General features: G+C 40.2%; 2 protein-coding genes across 2 annotated transcripts in view; one reads left to right on the top strand and one right to left on the bottom strand.

The window, feature by feature from the left end:
- Positions 1-26,289, top strand: part of LOC143052406 (corticotropin-releasing factor-binding protein-like) — a 72,292-nt gene that overhangs the window by 6,580 nt on the left and 39,423 nt on the right. The gene's annotated exons all lie outside the window — the stretch shown is intronic.
- Positions 19,409-22,856, bottom strand: LOC143051991 (uncharacterized). The gene has a single exon (XM_076224961.1). It carries the CDS (start codon positions 22,811-22,813, stop codon positions 19,409-19,411), a length of 3,405 nt encoding a protein of 1,134 aa, XP_076081076.1. The 5' UTR covers positions 22,814-22,856.

Raw genomic sequence — 26,289 nt, 5'->3', positions numbered from 1 at the left:
TATATATAGATATATGAAGGTGTGATATGAGTGCCAATGAGAAAACTCTGCATCATAGCCAAGTCAATTTGTAAAAGTAAACCTTCATAGGTCAAAGAAAGGCAATCAACACAGAGCCTGGCTCACACCGAACAGCAAGCTATAAAGGGCTCCAAATATAACTAATGTAAAAACATTCAAACAGGAAAACAAACGGTAATATAATGTCTTTTTTAATAGTTCAAATATTCTTATAATATTTGGAGCCCGTCTTTCTAGTAAGTGTGTTAAAATAAATTAAAAAGAAACAAATCAAAAAATGTGTATGCAACATGAATGATAAAGCGTTCCATTTGTTACATGTACAAATGTAGCTGTACTGAAATATTTCATTTAATAAGGGTGTATAAATTTTATGCGATATTTCCTGAAAGTTAAATACGGTATAAATTGACTAGTGTGGATCTAGCCGTCGATAGCAGCCGGCGTTAATATTCATGAGGCCAGCCTTCAATAATATTCATGAGCCGTCAATAATATTCATGAGATGACTTGCGTTCGAAGAAGTGTTGTTAGAAACTATGAACGATAATTATAATTAAATAACGTTCCTATTTATATTTGATATTACTTCAAATAGGCATGTCAATGGGTGTCTTCTTCGAGGTCCACGTTTATTGAATCAACTTTGGGTCTTCTTCAAGTTCTGCGTCTTTAAACAACATTGTAAATGTAATAAAAACAATGTAAATGCCTCCATAAATATAAAACAAAGAAATGGTCTTTTAACATTCTGTGATTAGAGAAATAATGTAAACTAAAGCAATAACAAGTTTTAAAAAAATATAAAATATAGAAATTAAACGGGACATTACAACAAACAAATAAAGTAAAGAACAGTTCTTATTAAAATTTTGTGATAATTAAATCAATGTAAGCTACAATAAATTTTAAAAATTGATTAAATATAGAAATTTAGGAATGACAGAGAGTTGATGGTCATTTGTTCGTTGTCTACAAATATAGTCCAATCATAAAACTAAAACATACAATATTACGACAGTATTTTCTATTTAAACATATCAGAAAAATAGAAACATAGTTAATTGCAGAAATAAAAATAACAGAAAAATAACAACTGTCAATTACTATTTCAATGACATATGATTCTTCAAAATTATGGAGACCAATCTGAGTCATTATTAACAATTCATATTATTGCCTCTAAAATGGCCCATAGCACTTATGCCCTAGACCCGTACGAGTTAGTCAGGAGAGAATAAGGGGGTACCCTGGTATATCACAAATTCGAAAATGAACTATTGCCGGCTGGCCAAACGAAGAGATTCTCCACGTGGGCAATGGTATCAGACGAAGAGGTACTTATTGCCTTTAAAATGGCCCATAGCACTTATACCCTAGACCCGTACGAGTTTGTCAGTAGAGGGTTTAAAGGGGGGATATGGTATCCGGTTTACAACGAATTCTTACTGAACTATTGACGGCTGGCCAAACTAAGAGATTCTCCACATTGACCATCATACCAGAGGTAGAGGTTGGTATTGCCTCTAACATGGCCCATAGCACTTATGCCCTAGACCCGTACGAGTTAGTCAGGAGAGGATAAGGGGTACCCTGGTATATCACAAATTCTAAAATGAACTATTGCCGGCTGGCCAAACGAAGAGATTCTCCACGTGGGCAATGGTACCAGACGAAGAGGTACTTATTGCCTTTAAAATGGCCTATAGCACTTGTACCCTAGGCCCGTACGAGTTTGTCAGTAGAGGGTTAAAAGGGGGGATATGGTATCCGGTCTACAACGAATTCTTACTGAACTATTGCCGGCTGGCCAAACTAAGAGATTCTCCACATCGACCATCATACCAGAGGTAAAGGTGTATATTGCCTCTAAAATGGCCCATAGCACTTATGCCCTAGACCCGTACGAGATAGTATGAAAAGGATAAGGGGGTACCCTGGTATATCACAAATTCGAAAATGAACTATTGCCGGCTGGCCAAACGAAGAGATTCTCCACGCGGGCAATGATACCAGAGGAAGAGGTACTTATTGCCTTTAAAATGGCCCATAGCACTTATACCCTAGACCCGTACGAGTTTGTCAGTAGAGGGTTCAAAGGGGGGATATGGAATCCAAGATACAACGAATTCGAACTGAACTATTGCCGGCTGGCCAAACTAAGTGATTCTCCACACCGACCATTATACCAGAGGTAGAGGTTGGTATTGCCTCTAAAATGGCCCATAGCACTTATGCCCTAGACCCGTACGAGTTAGTCAGAAAAGGATAAGGGGGGGGGGGTACCCTGGTATATCACAAATTCGAAAATGAACTATTGCCGGCTGGCCAAACGAAGAGATTCTCCACATGGGCAATGATACCAGAGGAAGAGGTACTTATTGCCTTTAAAATGGTCCATAGCACTTATACCCTAGACCCGTACGAGTTTGTCAGTAGAGGGTTCAAAGGGGGATATGGAATCCAAGATACAACGAATTCTTACTGAACTATTGCCGGCTGGCCAAACTAAGAGATTCTCCACACCGACCATTATACCAGAGGTAGAGGTTGGTATTGCCTCTAAAATGGCCCATATCACTTATGCCCTAGACCCGTACGAGTTAGTCAGAAAAGGATAAGGGGGGGGGGGTACCCTGGTATATCACAAATTCGAAAATGAACTATTGTCGGCTGGCCAAACGAAGAGATTCTCCACGTGGGCAATGATACCAGCGGAAGAAGTACTTATTGCCTTTAAAATGGCCCATAGCACTTATACCATAGACCCGTACAAGTTTGTCAGTAGAGGGTTCAAAAGGGGGATATGGAATCCAAGATACAACGAATTCGAACTGAACTATTGCCGGCTGGCCAAACTAAGAGATTCTCCACATCGACCATTATACCAGAGGTAAAGGTTGGTATTGCCTCTAAAATGGCCCATAGCACTTATGCCCTAGACCCGTACGAGTTAGTCAGAAAAGGATAAGGGGAGGGGGGGTACCCTGGTATATCACAAATTCGAAAATGAACTATTACCGGCTGGCCAAACGAAGAGATTCTCCACGTGGGCAATGATACCAGAGGAAGAAGTACTTATTGCCTTTAAAATGGCCCATAGCACTTATACCCTAGACCCGTACGAGTTTGTCAGTAGAGGGTTCAAAGGGGGGATATGGAATCCAAGATACAACGAATTCGAACTGAACTATTGCCGGCTGGCCAAACTAAGAGATTCTCCACACCGACCATTATACCAGAGGTAGAGGTTGGTATTGCCTCTAAAATGGCCCATAGCACTTATGCCCTAGACCCGTACGAGTTAGTCAGAAAAGGATAAGGGGGGGGGTACCCTGGTATATCACAAATTCGAAAATGAACTATTGCCGGTTGGCCAAACGAAGAGATTCTCCACGTGGGCAATGATACCAGCGGAAGAGGTACTTATTCCCTTTAAAATGGCCCATAGCACTTATACCCTAGACCCGTACGAGTTTGTCAGTAGAGGGTTAAAAGGGGGGATATGGTATCCGGTCTACAACGAATTCTTACTGAACTATTGCCGGCTGGCCAAACTAAGAGATTCTCCACACCGACCATTTTACCAGAGGTAGAGGTTGGTATTGCCTCTAAAATGGCCCATAGCACTTATGCCCTAGACCCGTACGAGTTAGTCAGAAAAGGATAAGGGGGAGTACCCTGGTATATCACAAATTCGAAAATGAACTATTGCCGGCTGGCCAAACGAAGAGATTCTCCACGTGGGCAATGATACCAGAGGAAGAGGTACTTATTGCCTTTAAAATGGCCCATAGCACTTATACCCTAGACCCGTACGAGTTTGTCAGTAGAGGGTTCAAAGGTAGGATATGGAATCCAAGATACAACGAATTCGAACTGAACTATTGCCGGCTGGCCAAACTAAGAGATTCTCCACACCGACCATTATACCAGAGGTAGAGGTTGGTATTGCCTCTAAAATGGCCCAGATCACTTATGCCCTAGACCCGTACGAGTTAGTCAGAAAAGGATAAGGGCGGGGGGGGGGGGGGGGTACCCTGGTATATCACAAATTCGAAAATGAACTATTGCCGGCTGGCCAAACGAAGAGATTCTCCACGTGAGCAATGATACCAGAGGAAGAAGTTCTTATTGCCTTAAAAATGGCCCATAGCACTTATACCCTAGACCCGTACGAGTTTGTCAGTAGAGGGTTCAAAGGGGGGATATGGAATCCAAGATACAACGAATTCGAACTGAACTATTGCCGGCTGGCCAAACTAAGAGATTCTCCACACCGACCATTATACCAGAGGTAGAGGTTGGTATTGCCTCTAAAATGGCCCATATCACTTATGCCCTAGACCCGTACGAGTTAGTCAGAAAAGGATAAGGGGGGGGGGGGGTACCCTGGTATATCACAAATTCGAAAATGAACTGTTGCCGGCTGGCCAAACGAAGAGATTCTCCACGTGGGCAATGATACCAGAGGAAGAGGTACTTATTGCCTTTAAAATGGCCCATAGCACTTATACCCTAGACCCGTACGAGTTTGTCAGTAGAGTGTTCAAAGGGGGGATATGGAATCCAAGATACAACGAATTCGAACTGAACTATTGCCGGCTGGCCAAACTAAGAGATTCTCCACACCGACCATTATACCAGAGGTAGACGTTGGTATTGCCTCTAAAATGGCCCAGAGCACTTATGCCCTAGACCCGTACGAGTTAGTCAGAAAAGGATAAGGGGGGGGGTACCCTGGTATATCACAAATTCGAAAATGAACTATTGCCGGCTGGCCAAACGAAGAGATTCTCCACGTGGGCAATGATACCAGAGGAAGAGGTACTTATTGCCTTTAAAATGGCCCATAGCACTTATACCCTAGACCCGTACGAGTTTGTCAGTAGAGGGTTCAAAGGGGGGATATGGAATCCAAGATACAACGAATTCGAACTGAACTATTGCCGGCTGGCCAAACTAAGAGATTCTCCACACCGACCATTATACCAGAGGTAGACCCGTACGAGTTAGTCAGAAAAGGATAAGGGGGGGGGGGGTACCCTGGTATATCACAAATTCGAAAACGAACTATTGCCGGCTGGCCAAACAAACAGATTCTCCACGTGGGCAATGATACCAGCGGAAGAGGTACTTATTGCCTTTAAAATGGCCCAGAACATTTATACCCTAGACCCGTACGAGTTTGTCAGTAGAGGGTTCAAAGGGGGGATATGGAATCAAAGATACAACGAATTCGAAATGAACTATTGCCGGCTGGCCAAACTAAGAGATTCTCCACACCGACCATTATACCAGTGGTAGAGGTTGGTATTGCCTCTAAAATGGCCCAGAGCACTTATGCCCTAGACCCGTACGAGTTAGTCAGAAAAGAATAAGGGGGGGTACCCTGGTATATCACAAATTCGAAAATGAACTATTGCCGGCTGGCCAAACAAAGAGATTCTCCACGTGGGCAATGATACCACCGAAGATGTACTTATTGCCTTTAAAATGGCCCATAGCACTTATACCCTAAACCCATACGAGTTTGTCAGTAGAGGGTTCAAAGGGGGGATATGGAATCCAAGATACAACGAATTCGAACTGAACTATTGCCGGCTGGCCAAACTAAGAGATTCTCCATACCGACCATTATACCAGAGGTAGCGGTTGGTATTGCCTCCAAAATGGCCCATATCACTTATGCCCTAGACCCGTACGAGTTAGTCAGAAAAGGATAAAGGGGGGGTACCCTGGTATATCACAAATTCGAAAATGAACTATTGCCGGCTGGCCAAACGAACAGATTCTCCACGTGGGCAATGATACCAGCGGAAGAGGTACTTATTGCCTTTAAAATGGCCCATAACACTTATACCCTAGACCCGTACGAGTTTGTCAGTAGAGGGTTCAAAGGGGGGATATGGAATCCAAGATACAACGAATTCGAACTGAACTATTGCCGGCTGGCCAAACTAAGAGATTCTCCACACCGACCATTATACCAGAGGTAGAGGTTGGTATTGCCTCTAAAATGGCACATAGCACTTATGCCCTAGACCCGTACTAGTTAGTCACAAAAGGATAAGGGGGGTACCCTGGTATATCACAAATTCGAAAATGAACTATTGCCGGCTGGCCAAACGAAGAGATTCTCCACGTGGGCAATGATACCAGAGAAAGAGGTACTTATTGCCTTTAAAATGGCCCATAGCACTTATACCCTAGACCCGTACGAGTTTGTCAGTAGAGTGTTCAAAGGGGGGATATGGAATCCAAGATACAACGAATTCGAACTGAACTATTGCCGGCTGGCCAAACTAAGAGATTCTCCACACCGACCATTTTACCAGAGGTAGAGGTTGGTATTGCCTCTAAAATGGCCCATAGCACTTATGCCCTAGACCCGTACGAGTTAGTCAGAAAAGGATAAGGGGGGGTACCCTGGTATATCACAAATTCGAAAATGAACTATTGCCGGCTGGCCAAACGAAGAGATTCTCCACGTGGGCAATGATACCAGAGTAAGAGGTACTTATTGCCTTTAAAATGGCCTATAGCACTTATACCCTAGACCCGTACGAGTTTGTCAGTAGAGGGTTCAAAGGGGAGGATAAGGAATCCAAGATACAACGAATTCGAACTGAACTATTGCCGGCTGGCCAAACTAAGAGATTCTCCACATCGAATATTATACCAGAGGTAGAAGTTGGTATTGCCTCTAAAATGGCCCATATCACTTATGCCCTAGACCCGTACGAGTTAGTCAGAAAAGGATAAGGGGGGGGGGTACCCTGGTATATCACAAATTCGAAAATGAACTATTGCCGGCTGGCCAAACGAAGAGATTCTCCACGTGGGCAATGATACCAGAGGAAGAAGTTCTTATTGCCTTTAAAATGGCTCATAGCACTTATACCCTAGACCCGTACGAGTTTGTCAGTAGAGGGTTCAAAGGGGGGATATGGAATCCTAGATACAACGAATTCGAACTGAACTATTGCCGGCTGGCCAAACTAAGAGATTCTCCACACCAACCATTATACCAGAGGTAGAGGTTGGTATTGCCTCTAAAATGACCCATATCAGATATGCCCTAGACTCGTACGAGTTAGTCAGAAAAGGATAAGGGGGGTACCCTGGTATATCACAAATTCGAAAATGAACTATTGCCGGCTGGCCAAACGAAGAGATTCTCCACGTGGGCAATGATACCAGAGGAAGAGGTACTTATTGCCTTTAAAATGGCCCATAGCACTTATACCCTAGACCCGTACGAGTTTGTCAGTAGAGGGTTCAAAGGGGGGATATGGAATCCAAGATACAACGAATTCGAACTGAACTATTGCCGGCTGGCCAAACTAAGAGATTCTCCACACCGACCATTTCACCAGAGGTAGAGGTTGGTATTGCCTCTAAAATGGCCCATAGCACTTATGCCCTAGACCCGTACGAGTTAGTCAGAAAAGGATAAGGGGGGGTACCCTGGTATATCACAAATTCGAAAATGAACTATTGCCGGCTGGCCAAACGAAGAGATTCTCCACGTGGGCAATGATACCAGAGTAAGAGGTACTTATTGCCTTTAAAATGGCCTATAGCACTTATACCCTAGACCCGTACGAGTTTGTCAGTAGAGGGTTCAAAGGGGAGGATAAGGAATCCAAGATACAACGAATTCGAACTGAACTATTGCCGGCTGGCCAAACTAAGAGATTCTCCACATCGAATATTATACCAGAGGTAGAAGTTGGTATTGCCTCTAAAATGGCCCATATCACTTATGCCCTAGACCCGTACGAGTTAGTCAGAAAAGGATAAGGGGGGGGGGGGGGGGTACCCTGGTATATCACAAATTCGAAAATGAACTATTGCCGGCTGGCCAAACGAAGAGATTCTCCACGTGGGCAATGATACCAGAGGAAGAAGTTCTTATTGCCTTTAAAATGGCCCAGAGCACTTATACCCTAGACCCGTACGAGTTTGTCAGTAGAGGGTTCAAAGGGGGGATATGGAATCCAAGATACAACTAATTCGAACTGAACTATTGCCGGCTGGCCAAACTAAGAGATTCTCCACACCGACCATTATACCAGAGGTAGAGGTTGGTATTGCCTCTAAAATGACCCATATCACTTATGCCCTAGACTCGTACGAGTTAGTCAGAAAAGGATAAGGGGGGTACCCTGGTATATCACAAATTCGAAAATGAACTATTGCCGGCTGGCCAAACGAAGAGATTCTCCACGTGGGCAATGATACCAGAGGAAGAGGTACTTATTGCCTTTAAAATGGCCCATAGCACTTATACCCTAGACCCGTACGAGTTTGTCAGTAGAGGGTTCAAAGGGGGGATATGGAATCCAAGATACAACGAATTCGAAATGAACTATTGCCGGCTGGCCAAACTAAGAGATTCTCCACACCGACCATTATACCAGAGGTAGAGGTTGGTATTGTCTCTAAAATGGCCCATACACTTATGCCCTAGACCCGTACGAGTTAGTCAGAAAAGGATAAGGGGGGGTACCCTGGTATATCACAAATTCGAAAATGAACTATTGCCGGCTGTCCAAACGAAGAGATTCTCCACGTGGGCAATGATACCAGCGGAAGAGGTACTTATTGCCTTTAAAATGGCCCATAGCACTTATACCCTAGACCCGTACGAGTTTGTCAGTAGAGGGTTCAAAGGGGGGATATGGGATCCAAGATACAACGAATTCGAACTGAACTATTGCTGGCTGGCCAAACTAAGAGATTCTCCACAGCGACCAATATACCAGAGGTAGAGGTTGGTATTGCCTCTAAAATGGCCCATAGCACTTATGCCCTAGACCCGTACGAGTTAGTCAGAAAAGGATAAGGGGGGGGGGGGTACCCTGGTATATTACAAATTCGAAAATGAACTATTGCCGGCTGTCCAAACGAAGAGATTCTCCACGTGGGCAATGATACCAGCGGAAGAGGTACATATTGCCTTTAAAATGGCCCATAGCACTTATACCCTAGACCCGTACGAGTTTGTCAGTAGAGGGTTCAAAGGGGGGATATGGAATCCAAGATACAACGAATTCTTACTGAACTATTGCCGGCTGGCCAAACTAAGAGATTCTCCACACCGACCATTATACCAGAGGTAGAGGTTGGTATTGCCTCTAAAATGGCCTATAGCACTTATGCCCTAGACCCGTACGAGTTGGTCAGAAAAGGATAAGGGGGGGGGGTACCCTGGTATATCACAAATTCGAAAATGAACTATTGCCGGCTGGCCAAACGAAGAGATTCTCCACGTGGGCAATGATACCAGAGGAAGAGGTACTTATTGCCTTAGAAATGGCCCATAGCACTTATACCCTAGACCCGTACGAGTTTGTCAGTAGAGGGTTCAAAGGGGGGATATGGGATCCAAGATACAACGAATTCGAACTGAACTATTGCCGGCTGGCAAAACTAAGAGATTCTTCACAGCGACCATTATACCAGAGGTAGAAGTTGGTATTGCCTCTAAAATGGCTCATAGCACTTATGCCCTAGACCCGTACGAGTTAGTCAGAAAAGGATAAGGGGGGGGGGGGGGTACCCTGGTATATCACAAATTCGAAAATGAACTATTGCCGGCTGGCCAAACGAAGAGATTCTCCACGTGGGCAATGATACCAGCGGAAGAGGTACTTATTGCCTTTAAAATGGCCCATAGCACTTATACCCTAGAACCGTACGATTTTGTCAGTAGAGGGTTCAAAGGGGGGATATGGAATCCAAGATACAACGAATTCGAACTGAACTATTGCCGGCTGGCCAAACTAAGAGATTCTCAATACCGACAATTATACCAGAGGTAGAGGTTGGTATTGCCTCTATAATGACCCATAGCACTTATGCCCTAGACCCATACGAGTTAGTCAGGAAAGGATAAGGGGGGTACCCGGGTATATCTCAAATTCGAAAATGAACTATTGCCGGCTGGCCAAACGAAGAGATTCTCTTCGTGGGTAATGACACCAGAGGAAGAGGTACTTATTGCCTTTAAAATGGCCCATAGCACTTATACCCTAGAACCGTACGAGTTTGTCAGTAGAGGGTTCAAAGGGGGGGATATGGAATCCAAGATACAACGAATTCGAACTGAACTATTGCCGGCTAGCCAAACTAAGAGATTCTCAATACCGACAATTATACCAGAGGTAGAGGTGTGTATTGCCTCTATAGTGACCCATAGCACTTATGCCCTAGACCCATACGAGTTAGTCAGGAAAGGATAAGGGGGGTACCCGGGTATATCTCAAATTCGAAAATGAACTATGCTGGCTGGCCAAACGAAGAGATTCTCTTCGTGGGTAATAATACCAGAGGAAGAGGTACTTATTGCCTTTAAAATTGTCAAAAGCACTTATACCCTAGACCCGTACGATTTTGTCAGCAAGGGGTTAAAAGGGGGAGGTGGTACCTCTGTTTACAACGAAGTCGAAATGAACTGTTGGCGGCTAGCCAAACTGAGAGATTCTCCACGTGGACCTTTATACCAGAGAGAGAGGTGGACCTAGCCTTTAAAATGGCCTATAGCACTTATGCCCTCGACTCGTCCGATTTTGTCAGCAAGGGGTTAAAAGGGGAAGGTGATACCTATGTTTACAACGAAGTCGAAATAAACTATTGCCGGCTGGCCACACTAAGGGATTCTCCACGTGGGCCATAATACCAGTGGTAGAGGTGGGCATTGCCTCTAAAATGGCCCATAACACTTATGCCCTAGATCCGTACGAATTAGTCAGCAAAGGGTAATGGGGTACCCTCGAATATCACAAAGTCGAAATGAACTGTTGCCGGCTGGCCAAACTAAGAGATTCTCCACGTGGATCATTATACCAGAGATAGAAGTGGACCCAGCCTTTAAAATGGCATATAGCACTTATGCCCTAGACCCGTACGATTTTGTTAGCAAGGGGTTAAAAGGGGGAGGTGGTACCTCTGTTTACAACGAAGTCGAAATAAACTATTGCCGGCTGGCCAAACTAAGGGATTCTCCATGTGGGCCATTATACCAGTGGTAGAGGTGGGCATTGCCTCTAAAAGGGCTCATGACACTTATACCCAAGATCCGTACAAATTTGACAGCAGTCGGTTTAAAGGGGGATATGGTATCCCGGTGTACAACGAAGTCGAAATGAAATATTGTCAGCTGACTGGCTAAGATATTCTAAACGTGGACCATTTTAGCAGAGGTACAGGTAGTCATTGCCTTTAAGATGGGCCATAGCACTAACCCTGATGGCGTTGTCCATTATATCAGATGTAGAGAATAATATATCCTCGAAAATTACGCATGGTTTTTATGTCCTAGATCCGTACGTATTGGTAGGAAAAGGGTAAGGGAAGTACTCTTGTATATCAAAATATTCAAACATACTTTTACTTGCTGGCCATTTTAAAGGCAATTATTACCTTAACCTCTGTATCATGGTTCATGAGGAGAATCTTTTAGTTTGACAAGTCGTCAATAGTTCAATTAGACTTTGAGATATATAAAGGTACCTACCTTTCTCTTTGCTGACTAAGTCGTACGGGTCTAGGAATAAGTAATATGGGTCATTTTAGAGGCAATGCCTACTTCTTCCTCTGATATAATGACCCACGTGGAAAATTTCTTAGTTTGGCCATCGGGCAATAGTTTGTTTCGACTTCGTGATGAATCGGAGTACCACATCCCCCTTTTTACCCTCTACTGACAAACTCGTACAGGTCTAGGGCATAAGTACTATATGGGCCATTACACAACTACTACATCTACCTCTGGTGTCATGACCCATGTGGAAAATGTCTTGGTTTGGCCAGCTGGCAATAGTTCATGTCGACTTTGAGATATATAAAGGTACCAACCTTATCCTTTCCTGGCTAAGTCGTACGAGTCTAGGGGCATTAATGATTTGGGTCATGTTAGAGGCAATGGATACCTCTCCCTCTGATATAATGGCTCGTGTGGAAAATCTCTTCGTTTGGCCAACCAGTAATAGTTTATTTCGACTTCGTGTTAAACCGGGTTACTACCCTTTTAACCTACAGCTGACAAACTCGTACGGGTCTAGGCTATCGTTTAGTGGATAAATCGGGCAACTATATGGCTAACAATAACAAATCTCTCTATTCAAGCTCTAATGTCAACATGTCACACTTAGGTGACATTACAATGAATAGCGGCAGCGAGAACGTTACGTTTGTGATTTTGCTCCCAACATGCTTGGGCCGCACATGAATTACTTTACAATAAATGAAAGTGATCACAACTTTAATTATTAAAGTTCTAATAAAATAAATTAAAACTTGAAAGTTTATATGTAAAATATTTAGCAGCCCACTTTTTATATTCATTTTAATGTCCATATGCTAATCACACATTATCATTTTACTTTTCACAATTTACATTTAACACATGTTAGTCCAAGTTTTTATTTTCGTCTTTGCCTCACTCTGAGCTGCTCTATTTTCAAGTTCCAAAGAATTCAGTTCTTACAGATAAAGTTTGATAATTGGTCTAGATATCAAACCAGTTTTTGTTCGATTATGACTGATCGTGTAAGTCCATCTTTGCCGTAAAATAATTTGTCAATGATCTAATTTACTCTTGATACATAGTCCTGAATCTGAACTACATTTCCGACTTTAATGTTCTATGTGTTTCGATCTGTGTATCGGTAATGTTCCCTAAGCGAATTTATGTATTCCTGCTTCCATCTTTTTATGTATTTTTTACGAGTTTTAATGAAAGAAACTTCGATTGTCTAGCCAGTTATTGATTCATGCGTAGTGTCTTTGGTTCCTGGTTGTCTTCAAATCCGTTATACGGTAGCGTTATTCATCTCAATCTCTCCCACCATCCGCCGAACAAAATTGTTCCATAAGAATTTAGCTTCTCTGTTCCATATGATGATTTTGATAAATGTTCAATTTCTTATGCTCCCGCATCATACAAATCATTTACAAATACTCAACGTGATGCATGAAAGAAGTCTAACAAAGCTCTTTGTTGATCAAAGCTCGAAATATTATTGTCGACATAAAAGTCTTTCTTTAAAATTGTTGTCAAGTCTGTTGAATTGCAGTCAAATGTTTACGTATAACAGCATTTAGGATAAACGGAGAGAAAGTTGCTCCAAATTATACTGACTTGAATCTGTTTGCGGTTAGTTGACTATTTGGGTCATCCGGGTTACTAGGTTAAAAGAATCTGGTAACATCACGATCCTCTTCATCCAACCCATATTAAGAAAGGCTTTTTTTCTATATCTGACGACACGGCGTATTTGTGCATTCTAAATCGGAGAAAAATTCCGGTTAAATCATTAAAGTTTGGCCAAAGATCCATCAAACCATCATTTAATCTTAGACTAACAGGTGAAGATTTGCAGCTGCAGTCAAATACAATTCTGATGGGCGTGGTTGACGACTTTTACAGTATGATGGTGCGGTATGGAATGAACATTTGTTTTGGTTGATCGTTCATCAACTCTCTCGATAAATCCACGTTTTTCTTGTTCATTTATAATTTTTCCGTTGTTGTATAAAAATGTAAGTTCACGACTAAGACGCTTTTTGACATTATCTGTTCTCTGTTGTGCAACACTTCTGTTGTCTAGTAAGGTGTGGTGTTCCTCCTTACAAGGTAACTTAGCAATATATCTTTCTGTTTCCATATGGTAACCTCTACTATTTGATTCATATACATCTTGGAATGGTCTGTTTTCAGATTTGTTGTCAGTATTATTTATACTAGCAGCTTCAACTTCTCAAAATTTCTCCAATATATGCTCTTCAAATTTGTGACCTACTAATATGTTCATCATTGACGTAAGTGTGTGATCTGGATTTGCAGGTATTCAATTGATTGTGCCGGACAGAAGGTTACGGATTTCCGACTTGACGGTAGTAGGTCCTGCTCCTCATACTATTCTATCATCGACAATTGACCAGTAATAATCGATTTAGATAGAATTCAATAGAGAAACCTCAACCATTGGGTCATGTGAGAGCGGATGGGCTAATTTCAAGCCAAACAAATACTTTAAATTTGTAATATTATGTACATAAGTTTTCATTGGTACAGCTATTTCTGGTACAATCAAAACGTTGATAGGTAATTTTCCGTTGTCTGTAAGTAAGTAAATGGTACCATTATTTTGATGTCGAACTGTTTTGCCCTCACTTGTGTCACAAAATCCTGACAAGTTTATGGTCTCCTGTCTGGTAATTGTCAAATCAAGCTCTGTAGCTAATTTTTCTGTGATGAAGGACATCTGTGCGCCCTTGTCAAATATGTGTTTGTGTTAGTACATTGAATGCCCGAACTTACTTGCGCTACGGCAGTTTTTATTCTGTGTCTGTGAGTGAAGAACTGTGCCCGTTTTCTTCGCGTTGTGTTGTGTTTCCTGAATTGTGTTAATATTTACATAAGTGTTACTCTGTTTTTCATCTTTTTCAACCGCGTCTTTGCATAAACTAGTATGGTGTCATATTTTACATTTCCTGCAACTTTGGTGTGATTTGCAATCATCTATATTGGGAGGTCAAAGACAGTTAAAACATAAACTATCCCGTTTAACAATAGAAATAATTGCTGTGTGATCAATTATCTTAGTGCAGTTAACGGGGACATGTGATTCGTTACAAAAGTACACATGATTTTACGTTTATTTGTCTGTTGATTTATTTTGTACGTACCTTTGCATTGGTGTGAAATGCTGCTGTAGCGGTATACGTTTCCGTATGATCATGCAGAGGAATTGCCTTCCTCCATTATGTAGAGTTCGTGAGATAGTATTTGTAGTAGTTCATTTAATTGCCAACTATTTGATTTATGGTGTCTTGTTAGATTTATGCGTACGTCCCCCGGTAACTTTTTAATATGACAGGGGCCAATAATGGGCCATATGTATTCTCTGTCTGACCAACGGATTCTAAACCACGTACATATGTTTCAATTTTCTCGTAAAAAATAACGTCAGCTCTTATATGAAGGTATGTAAAATAATACATTCATGTACTTTTGTGAACTTGTGGCATTTGTGTTTAGCGTTGATGTTTGTACTTAGATACATTTTGCTATTTAACGTATTTTTGTTTCTAAATTAAATAAATACTCATCAGAGTCAACAATTTCTGTTTCGAAAGTTCATCGGAATCAACAAGTTCTGTTCCGCTCTCCCCATTTTCGTCTAATTTCTGGAATATTCTGAAAACGGCGCTTCTATGTCCTGCTAGTATCGATTTCAGCTTCAAATTCATCCTGGTCACTTGACACCAATATCGTTAAGTGGATACATCGGGCAACTATATAGCTAACAATAACAAAAGCGAATAGAATGTATGTATATCTATTCGGACTCTAATGTCAACACGTCACACTTAGGTAACATAACAATGATTAACAGGAGCGAAAACTTGATCAATTACTCCTTAACAAATTGTTTAAGTATCGGTACCCAATACGATTGTAGTACGTAAATAAGCGTAGCACTGAGTCCAAAATGAGGTGAACGCTCGTGTGCGTTTGTCACTATCAGTTTGGTAAGTAAATGATTCGCAGGTAATAAATACGGAAATTTGGTATTCTCTGAAATCGTTGCGGTGTGAATCCTTCCATTGCATCTCACAAAACCACCGTCATCTATGAAGAGTCCTACTTGTCTAATGCTAGGATATTTCCTTGTGTTTTATCTCAGATGTTTGGTATATCGGTATATTGGTAGTTGGATATGAACCACTGAACGTAAGCAGTTACTCGAATCACTTTCCTGAAAGTTCCATATTTCGAATTGTCTATAACGTTACTGATACCATAGTGATCAGTATGAACTTCATTGTTTAGAAATTCCTCGTCTTCGTTTTCTTCTGTAATTGTCAATACCTTTAACTAATTCGGTCTTTTTTAATGACACTATTGATGTATTGATCGACGTCAATTCCTCGTGTTAAGAGATTGGTTGGGTTGCATTCTTTCGGGCAATATCTCCATTAATGTTGATTTTGTAGATTTTGTTATTTCTCGCACTCGATTCACAATAAATCGTTTAAACGGTTTCGATGATTTTAACCAGTGCAATACTATACAACTATCCGACCAAAAAACCACGTTTTTACATTCAAAGGTCGATTTTACATGAAAAGCTAGTCTAGTTCCAATAACGGCGGCCATAAGTTCTAGTTGCGGTTATGTTAGGTTTTTCACTTGCGCTAATCTGCTTTTTGCAATCACTAACGTAGTTTCGGTTCCGTTGTTCAGATATGTAGTCGCAAAATACTGTAGTTCAAGGTATTCCGAAGATTAGATGAAGCAAAGGAGAATACAAATTTCGATGAAGTAGAAGTCATTGCAACACTCGGAAAACTTGTGCAAAAACAAACATTTTTTAGGACTTGAATGAACAAATTCTAAAGTTAACGGAATGTTACGATGTGGTAAATTAGATTATTTGATTCAGATGAATTTTCGGTTAATATGGTAACGAAGATTCAACACGTACGTAAGTTCATACAAAATGTCCAAAACCCTGCAGTCCCGTCATATTGAATCAAATACTTAAGTACTAAAACGCACACTTTAAATCCAGAAACTATACCGTTTGTTTCAACGCACAACATAGCCAACCCACACAACACACAGTCGTTTGAAAACCAGTTTGCCCAAGCTAGTCTCACAATCAACACGCAACAAAGTACATTTTCTGCAGCTATTAATCAGAGTCACGGCCTACAAAACTTACGCTTCCAACTTTCAAAGGCACCATTTTAGAATAGCAAACCCTCTGGGACTCATATGAGTCGGCCTCACATCTGAACCTGTCACTTACAAATATACAAAAGTGTAACTGCTTGAAAGCTCATGAGCTAGAACACGAAGCACTAGGTTTAGAAATTCCTTCGCCTATAAATCAGTTTACAAGCTTACGAAGTTTTTACGATCAAATTGAAGGTAGTCAGGGTCTAGAAACTTTGGGTCAGACACATGAAACATACGGCACGCTACTTGTTCCCATTATTGTGAACAAATTACCCGTGGAAGTCAGAAAATATCTCGCACAAGAACATAGAATAAAAACCTTGGTATTACGGGACCTCCGTAAAAGCATATAAGATGAGATCGTTATACTGGACACAGGACAATAGAGTCGACACCCGAAATTGATGAAATCTAAATCTTACAAGAATATTGAGACTAGACCTAGCGTTTTCTGTCACGAAATACACGCACCAACTCGTTGCAGTAAAATAGCCGACACAGAATCCCGTATGAACAGCTTAGTTATTCTTTAACTGCCTTGTTATACACAGACTAAACGAATGTAAATCTAAACACACATGTACACATTGTAATGAGAAACACCATACAAACTAATGTAATGCACTTCCAAGAAACAATATAATTTTATTAAAACAAGGGAATGAGGTTAGCCATAGAAACAAGGGTAGTATCTCAGCGCATACTAATTTTCGCGCAAAAGGAAATCAGAGCAGCAACCCGTTAATCCCACTATCTTCGAATTCGACCAACGTTCAACTCTTGAATGACATTCGTAATACGGAACATGATGCTACTAGTTTGTATTCTCAATCGACAGAATTGCAATCAATGTAATTTTGTAAACTGCCGTAGCACAAGTAGGCTCAAATCAGTACTTTATCGATACGAATATTCTTTTTGACGAAGGAGCGCTAACATCTTTTTTAACGCAGAACTTAACTTAATTTACAGATAGCGGGAACAGAAATAATATATTTATCGGCATTTGGAGGTGCAGAGAAAAACGCGAGACACATAGAAAAGTCAACAATCTATCTGAAAACCGTTGCAGGACACGTATCATAAAGTGGGTGATAGAAATAAAAGACGTCTTGACTATTTGATAGATGTATTAGAAAAGCATAGTAACACGTCAAGGTGACGTGACGTTACATAAAGCGCGGCACATAGTAAACGTCCAGTGTGCGGTATTTACGATATACTGGGGGCCTTTAAGAAAATAAAATAACTGAAAACTTTAAGCATTCTCAAATGAATTAATGTCCAGGAAAAACTAAATTGAATCTCGCTATAAACACATTTAAAGTCTTCGTATAATTCACTTAGTCCATTTCTTTATCTTGGCAACCATTTTAGCTTTGCGACATGTTTTAGTTGCACAGTCTGTATTGTCATCATCGCTATTCAAACTTACTTCAAGTGGGTACAGTTTTGTGATCGGACGCGATGTTAGTCCATTTTTGGTCCGTATGACGGCAGAACTTGCTAGTCCGTCTCCTCCTACATTGAGTTTTTCGACAACGGCTAGTGTCCATTTTATCCTCGGCGAATCTTCATAGATTTGTACCACGTCTCCAATGCTAATCAGCTGTTTATTGTTCCCTGTATTGCGATGATATTCGCGTAGAGCTGTTAAATACTCATGTTTCCATTTATACCAAAAACTTTGAATAATCTGTGATTTCATCTTAAACAGTTTATTTGTAGATTTATGTGTAATATCATTTTGTGAATGTTCCAATTCCTGATTCGTAGGGTAAGGTAGTGATGTTATTCTACGCCCGTAAAGTAAGTGGGACGGGGTGAGCGGTTCATCTAACGGGTCGGATGATACGTATGTTAAAGGTCTGTCGTTGAGTATAGCTTCAACTTCCGTAACAATGGTTCTTAATAGTCTTAATAATCTGAATCAATGAACGCCCTAATACCTTTTTGATAGAGTCCTTCGTTAGTCCTATAAGCCTCTCCCAAAATCCACCATACCACGGTGCTCTTTTTGGTATAAACTTCCATGTAGTGCCGAAGTTGTTCAGTTTGTCTATAACGGATGATGATCTTGTTAATTGCTTGGCAGCTGCAATGAATGTTGTACCGTTGTCTGAAATCATAATTTTTGGTAATAATTTTCTACTGGCGAATCTTCGAAACGCTAATATGAATGTCTCTTCAGATAAATTCATCACTACTTCCAAATGTACAGCACGAGTGTTTGCGCAAGTAAATAGACAAATGATACTTTACTTGTAAGTCCATCTGTGGTTTTAACATTCAAGGCGCCAGTAAAATCTACCCCGGTTACTGTAAACGGGGGTGCTTCTGTTAGTCGGTCTTTAGGCAAAGGAGGTGGATCTGGAGCCGAATACGGTCGACCAGCAACTTTCTTGCAGATCACACATTTATGTATAATACTCTTGATAACTTGTCGTATCGATGGTATCCAATAGGTTTGGCGTAGTAATGTACGGTACTCGATAATCCTGAATGAAAATGAGTTACATGTGCGTCCATTATGATAAGTTGTGTCAATTTGTCCTTTGCGGGTAGCAATATCGGGAATTTTGTATATTCTTCAAGAGGTGCATTATGAATGCGTCCGTCGCAGCGAATTTATTTGTCTTTAGCTATGTATAATTTGAGTTGTTTGACAAGGTTGTGTTTTTTCCGCTCTCCTGTTTGCAAATCTTGAATGATTTCTGAATAATGCTTTTTCTGTGTGTATTGTATCCACGTTATAGATGCGTTTTGTATTTCGATCGTGTTTAACATACCTGTTTGTATAGCTCGTGTTCCACAGTTTGTAATAAATCTTCTCAAGTAAGCGGTAATTCGAAGAAGTTTCTTGAATGAGTTGAATCTATTCAAATCGATGACATTTCCGATCCCTTGTATCATGTGTATAGAAAATTTGTTCTGTGTAGCTTGTACGGTATCTACTACGACTTCTTGCTGTGCAATAGTGGATAAAATTATTGCTTCATCTGTGTGCCATTCTGGCCAATTATCTTCTACTGTGAGCCAATCTGGGCCATGCATCCAAAGTCGGTTGTCTTTGAATTTGTCTATGGTTATCCCTCTTGACAGTAAATCAGCCGGATTTGACTCACTTGGACAGTATCGCCAAGTCAACTCTTCTGTTAGCTCTGTAATTTCTTTAACGCGGTTTGAAATAAATGGTTTTAAAGTTTTCTTTGAACTTAACCAGGTCAAAACTATCTGGCTATCACTCCATAAAACTGCACGGGTTATCTGCAAAGTGTTCCTAAAGTGTGCTAAAAGTCTGCTTCCAATTACGGCAGCCATCAATTCTAATCTGGGTATTGTCAGTTGTTTCAGAGGTGCTACTCTGTTCTTTGCCATTATTAAAGAACTTTTTCCGTTTGCGACAATATACGCGCATGCGCCGTAGGCTTTCATACTATAGTCCGTGAATACATGTATAACGTTGTCGTTGTTTGTGTCTGAACTTTCATCAGAGTAATGTCGGGGTATAACTGTCTTTGTGGCTTTCTGTATATCCTGTCTAATATTCACCCATTCTGTGATCGTTGAGTCAGGTAGTAATTCGTCCCAGTTGAAGTTTTTCTCCCATATGTTTTGCATTAACATTTTACTGCGGACGGTTATAGGGCTTAATATTCCTAGCGGGTCATAAATCCTTGATGATTGTCTTAGTACTTCGCGTTTTGTTATTAGTTCTGATATATCCAGATTAGGCGTAACGAATCCTAATGTGTCACTGGTTGTATCCCATCGTAATCCTAAGATTTTAATTAGTTGATCTTTGTCCATAACGTTTTCGGTTCTTGCTAATACTTGTAATAGTTGACTGTTCGAGGCCCATGAGCGCAAATTAAATCCTCCATCTGCAAATAAACTACGAACGAGTTTAAAGTATTTCAACAGTTCTTCTTCTGATTCAAAGCTTGATACAATGTTATCTACATATAAATCTTTGGTAAGTTTTTCCGTGAAATCAAATGGATGGTTATTCAAGTGCTTTGATAATACGGCGTTCAATATAAATGGCGAGCATGTGGCTCCAAATAGTACGGACTTGAATCTGTATGTTGTTAAATCGCTGTTTGGATCTGTTGGTTTACTCAACCAGAAAAACCTAGTTACGTCCCGGTCCTCAATGTCCAGTCCAACATTTAGAAACGCCTTTTCGATGTCTGTAGATACTGCATACTTATTCAAGCGGAATTTGAGTAATATGGCGGTGACTTCATTTAATTTAGGCGGTACATTCAGTAAGCAGTCATTCAAGCTAGCACTATCTGGTGTCTGTTTGCAACTACAATCATATACGATCCTGATTGGCGTCGTGATTGAATCCTTCTTTACTGGGTGATGTGGTATGTAATGCAGCTTGATATTTTGTTTGATTTCTTTGTTATCAACTCTCTCAATGAACCCTCGCCTTTCCTGCTCATCAATTATTTCTCCATATTTTAAAAGTAATTTTGGTTCCTTCCGTAAACGTTTAATTACACTCTCAGTCCTTCTGAAAGCAACAGCTTTGTTTGTTGGTAGCGATGGATGTTCTGCTTTCCACGGAAGTTTGGCTATATACCTGTTGTTATTGTAAGATATTGCTGTTTCTTCGTACATTTTCTGAAATTCGTCGTTTTCAGTATTTGCGGTCTTATCTTCAACTCCAAGCGATTCAATCTCCCAGAATTTCTCTAGGTTTAATTCCTCTGTCTTGTGTGATACGATAACATTAAGAATAGAGCTCCTACTTGTGGTACATGTACTTGTCATTATAGGTCCTGATAGGAGGTATCCAAGCCTGGATTCAACGGCGGTTGGTCCTTCACCTCTAATAATGTCATCTCCAACTATACTCCAATAATAATCTGCTCCGATTAGTATTTCAATTTCGAACATGTCATCGTCCGATACAGGATGTGCTAATTTTAGTCCTCGTAAGTGTCTCATGTTAGTAACTGATTTCACGTGAATTTGTAGTGGCATTGCAATTTCAGGAATAATTAGTACATTTAGTGGTATATTTTCGCCTTCATCTGTTTGAATATGAACTGTTGCCGATTTCATGTGTCTTACTTGTCTATTTTGTTCTCCGAAACCGGAAAGGTGCACTACTTCGTTTCCGCTTGAAACTAAATCCAACTTCTCTGCAAGTGTCTCTGTTATGAAGGACCTCTGCGCACCTTCATCTAACAAAATATTGGCTTCTGTACTTTGTTTTCTCCAACTAACAGTAGCAACGGCTGTCTTTAACAGTACATTTGTAGTTCTTTGTGTTAGGGACGAATGTAATACCGTATTTTCGGTTTCATTGGCTGGCGGTTTGCTCGATTCCTCAGATTTCTCATCTTTACTACATATGCTAGTGTGATGACGTTTGTTACAATTTCGGCAGTTACTTTTTGATTTACAATCAGCTAGTTTGTGGTGACCTAGGCAGTTGAAACACAATCGTTCACTCTTGACTATATTCATCCGCGCGTTAGCGGTTGTGACTTTAGTGCAGTTGACGGGTGTGTGTCCGATTTCGTGACAAAATGCGCATTGCTTTGTGTTTATCTTTTTATCCGAATACGACCTTTCGTTCTTGTTGAATGATGATTTTGTACGTGATTTTGCGTTGGTCAAGAATGTAGCGGTAGCGAGTGGGCTTTCTACTTTTTCCGGTAATTTTCCGGCTTCCATAATATTAAGTTCTTCGAGAAGCGCTTTGCGTAAATCATGTAGGGTCCAGTTTGTGGATCTGTGTTCTCGTGCTAAATGTTGACGTATCTCTGCGGGTAATTTATTTAGAATTACAGGGACTAGTAGTGACCCATACGTATCGTCTGTCTGTCCGAGTGACTCGAGACCTCTTACATACGTTTCTGTCTTATCATAGTAGTTACGGAGACTAGTAATTGTATTAATTGGAGCCTGTAAATTAAGTAAGGCCTGCATGTAGGTTTGGACGATTTTATGAGTTTGCCCGTATCTTTCCTGGAGTAATGAAATTGCTTTGTCGTAATTTGTATTCGTCATGGAAAAACCTGCTATAGTTTGTAACGCTTCGCTTTGTAGAAGGGACTTTAGGTAGTTGAACTTTTGTGCATCACTCAGTGTAGGATTAGTGTGGATCGCGGTTTCATAGGAGTCCCAAACCGATTGCCAGTCTAGTATATCTCCGGTAAATATAGGTAAGTTTAACTTTGGTAGCTTGTGATACTCGCTGTTTGCGCTAGACGATGAGCGTGAATTTGATCTGTGCGTATATTGTTGGTTTGCTAATGTTGAAGGTTGACTAATAAATGTAGATGGAACTGATTGTATAAAACTATCGGCATGAGGGTTCAAATTCAATGAAATTGGTTCATTTGCGGTTATACTCTGATTTTGAACTGACTTTGACAATTTTGTAATTTGCCGTAATTTATATTCTAAATTGAATATGTACTCATCTGATTCCTGTATTTCCACTGCAACATCTTCATCCGAAGTTTGCTCCAAGATCTTCTCGTTGATGTTCTCTAAAGTTCTTTTCTTCCGAGTGACTACTTCTAATAATGTTGAAATTTCCTCGTGATCCGCTTCGGAACTTTGTTGAATTTCTTCAAATTTCTTCAGGAGTTTCGTTACTGCACCTTTGTGTCCCGCTCGTACGGCTTTCATCTTCGTATCCATTTTCCCTTTTGGTTACGGCACCATAATATCATAAAGTGGGTGATAGAAATAAAAGACGTCTTGACTATTTGATAGATGTATTAGAAAAGCATAGTAACACGTCAAGGTGACGTGACGTTACATAAAGCGCGGCACATAGTAAACGTCCAGTGTGCGGTATTTACGATAACACGTCTTGTCAATCAAAGTACAGATGATCGGCATGTTGATCGGCATGCCTCTACAGAATTACATACGTAACATTGATACACATAACGGTTATTTGCGTGGTTTAAAGTTAGCGCACACGGTGAAAAAGCATGATTCATTCGAGATATCGTTGCTGGTAGGCGCATATCACTACGGGGACATTGTTAGCGATTATATAGTACGTTGAAACGATCCGACCGCCGTGAAATCCAAGATCGGATATATGCTTTCGGTACTTACATACGGTACGAAAACAAACACGTCGAAGACTAGTATGTTTAATGTTCTAATATCACACAAAGTTGAAGAATACAATCTAGAGAGATTTTGGAATTTAGATTCAATAGGAATAAAAAGCAGGGAGGTAAACGAAGACGACAATACATATATTAAAGTCTATCAGGACAGATCAATTGAGTTCTGAGAAACTAAATATTTCGCTAGGTTACCTTGGAAACATGATGAATTGCCTATAAATTAAGCAGTCACGAACAGAACGACTGAAAACGTCCTTCAAAGACTTACTAAAAACTCAGATATGTTAAAGAAGTACGGAAACATTATACAAGAATTGTGTACGACTGCAGTTGTCGACAGTCGCATAATTCGCCAAGTTTAAATGACTGCCTTTTGGATACACCGCCGAAGCTAAACGACCTGAAAAAAATTCTGATGAGATTTACAGACAATTCTGTCGCCATAACAACGGATATTTAAAAAAAGCCTTTTTACATGAAGGATTACAAAAAAGGGTGATCGAGACGAAACACGTTTCTGGTGGCTAAGTAACCCTTTCGACCCAACAAGTTATTTACAGACTTAGAAGTTCAAATCCGTTCTGTTCGGAGCGACTTGTTCGCCGTTTATACCAAACGCCACGATATTTAACATTTACAACGTAATAACACTATAACAGCTACATTGATGGAAAGAGATTTGTATGTGGACAACAGTCTGTTAAGTTTACAGAACGAGGGTGTGCTGACTATAAGGAAGGGAGAACAATGATGGAGGAAACTGGATTCTATCTACGATCCTGGACGTCAAACAGTGTGGATATACGTAAGCTAGCAAAGACAGAAAAAGTACTATATGCGGACAAAACACAAAAGTACTTGGTATGTTATGGAATAGCTGATTCGATGATCTGATGTACCAGAAATTGATACGGCAGCTTTGTGAAAAATTGTGCAAATCCTGCTACAAGAATAAAATTTGGCATAGACCTTCCTCAGCTATTACTCTTTTATTTCAGATAAGGAGGCATTTGAAAAAAAAATGTCTCACTTCCGATAAAAATCCAAAATGGCCGACATCATACTTAAATCATCCAAATATCAGAGGCTAGTGTGTGAAAAGCGGTTTTTATCATGCTGCTATAATAATATTTGGTACAAACCTTTGTTATGTACTACTTTTGGATATATTATATAGATGAGATGTCTTTAAAACCCTACTTTCGGTAAAATCCAACATGGCGGACATTGTACTAAAATAAGCTTATTTTTTAGGGAGGGTGATTGAAATGTGTTTTGACGTATTGCTACTATCATTAAATTGTTCAGGAACCTTTCTTTGATGCTACTAATGGATATAATAAATAAGAGATATGTCTTTAAAATCATTATTTCCGGTTATATTCAAACTGGCGGACATAAAATATCATTATTTTATTTTGATATTCAACTTTATTTCAAAATGAAAAGAAACTGTTTTTTTTTGTGCTGGTCAGTAAACATTTGGATTTGGCTTTATGTTATCCTCTAAACCACTTATTCTATTCTATAGATAATGATTAAATACAAAATTAACACTTCCGGTAAATAAAACCAATTTTGCGTAAATTTTAAAGATGAGTCCTCAGTCCATATCTTCGATGTAGAGTTTTGGATAGATTGATGAAAATAAAATAAAATCACTTTAGTACTAAAACATCTTTAAAATTACGGATTAATGGCCGCAAATATTCACAATCGGAGAGCTGATTTTCCTCATTTAAAAAGACAGCAGTATTGTTTCTTACATCAATAATGTACAAGCTCCTGATAAGGTGAAGAGGCCTCACAAAGAGTTGTCCAAAAGGGTTGCAATGGTTCATATTTTTCAATTCGCCATACATAAGCGTCTGGAATAGTAAGCATAGAAACCAATCCCAAGCTTGTTACTCATCCACACCCGCTATGGTATATTGCACGTTTTACATGCTGAAAAAAACTGGACCGAGTCGTTTAAATAGCCTCATAAGCGTCTGGACTAGTTAGCATAGGAACAAATTAAGCTTGTTACTCATCCAAACCCGCCATGGTATATTGCACGTTTTACATGCTGAAAAACACTAGACCGAGTCGTTCAAATAGCATCAATAAGTCTTTCCACTTCCAAAAACATGTTTTCTTGCTTCATAAACCCCATCTGATAAGTTTGTTCGATCTTACTACAAAACCACGTATCATTTTATCAATGACATTATCAAATCCATATCTGGTGATGTTGGCTGATCAATCATCATTCTAAATCATAAAGTCACATCTTCAAACGCCATCCATGTCAACAACGAAGTTCCCTTTCAAGTAAAAGTGCATTTGAAAGGTCATGGATAGATTATATCTAAAGCTTTTCCCACTTCCAAATGCAAGCCAAAGTTCGTC

This window comes from Mytilus galloprovincialis, chromosome 11, assembly GCF_965363235.1.
Source record: "Mytilus galloprovincialis chromosome 11, xbMytGall1.hap1.1, whole genome shotgun sequence".
NCBI classification, from domain to species: domain Eukaryota; kingdom Metazoa; phylum Mollusca; class Bivalvia; order Mytilida; family Mytilidae; genus Mytilus; species Mytilus galloprovincialis.
Note: the sequence above shows the minus strand (reverse complement) of the source record. Positions and strands in the feature narration are given on the sequence as shown.

Coding starts and splice junctions, on each gene's coding strand:
- LOC143051991 (XM_076224961.1), bottom strand. CDS start 22,813: ATGACGAATACAAATTACGACAAAGCAATTTCATTACTCCAGGAAAGA.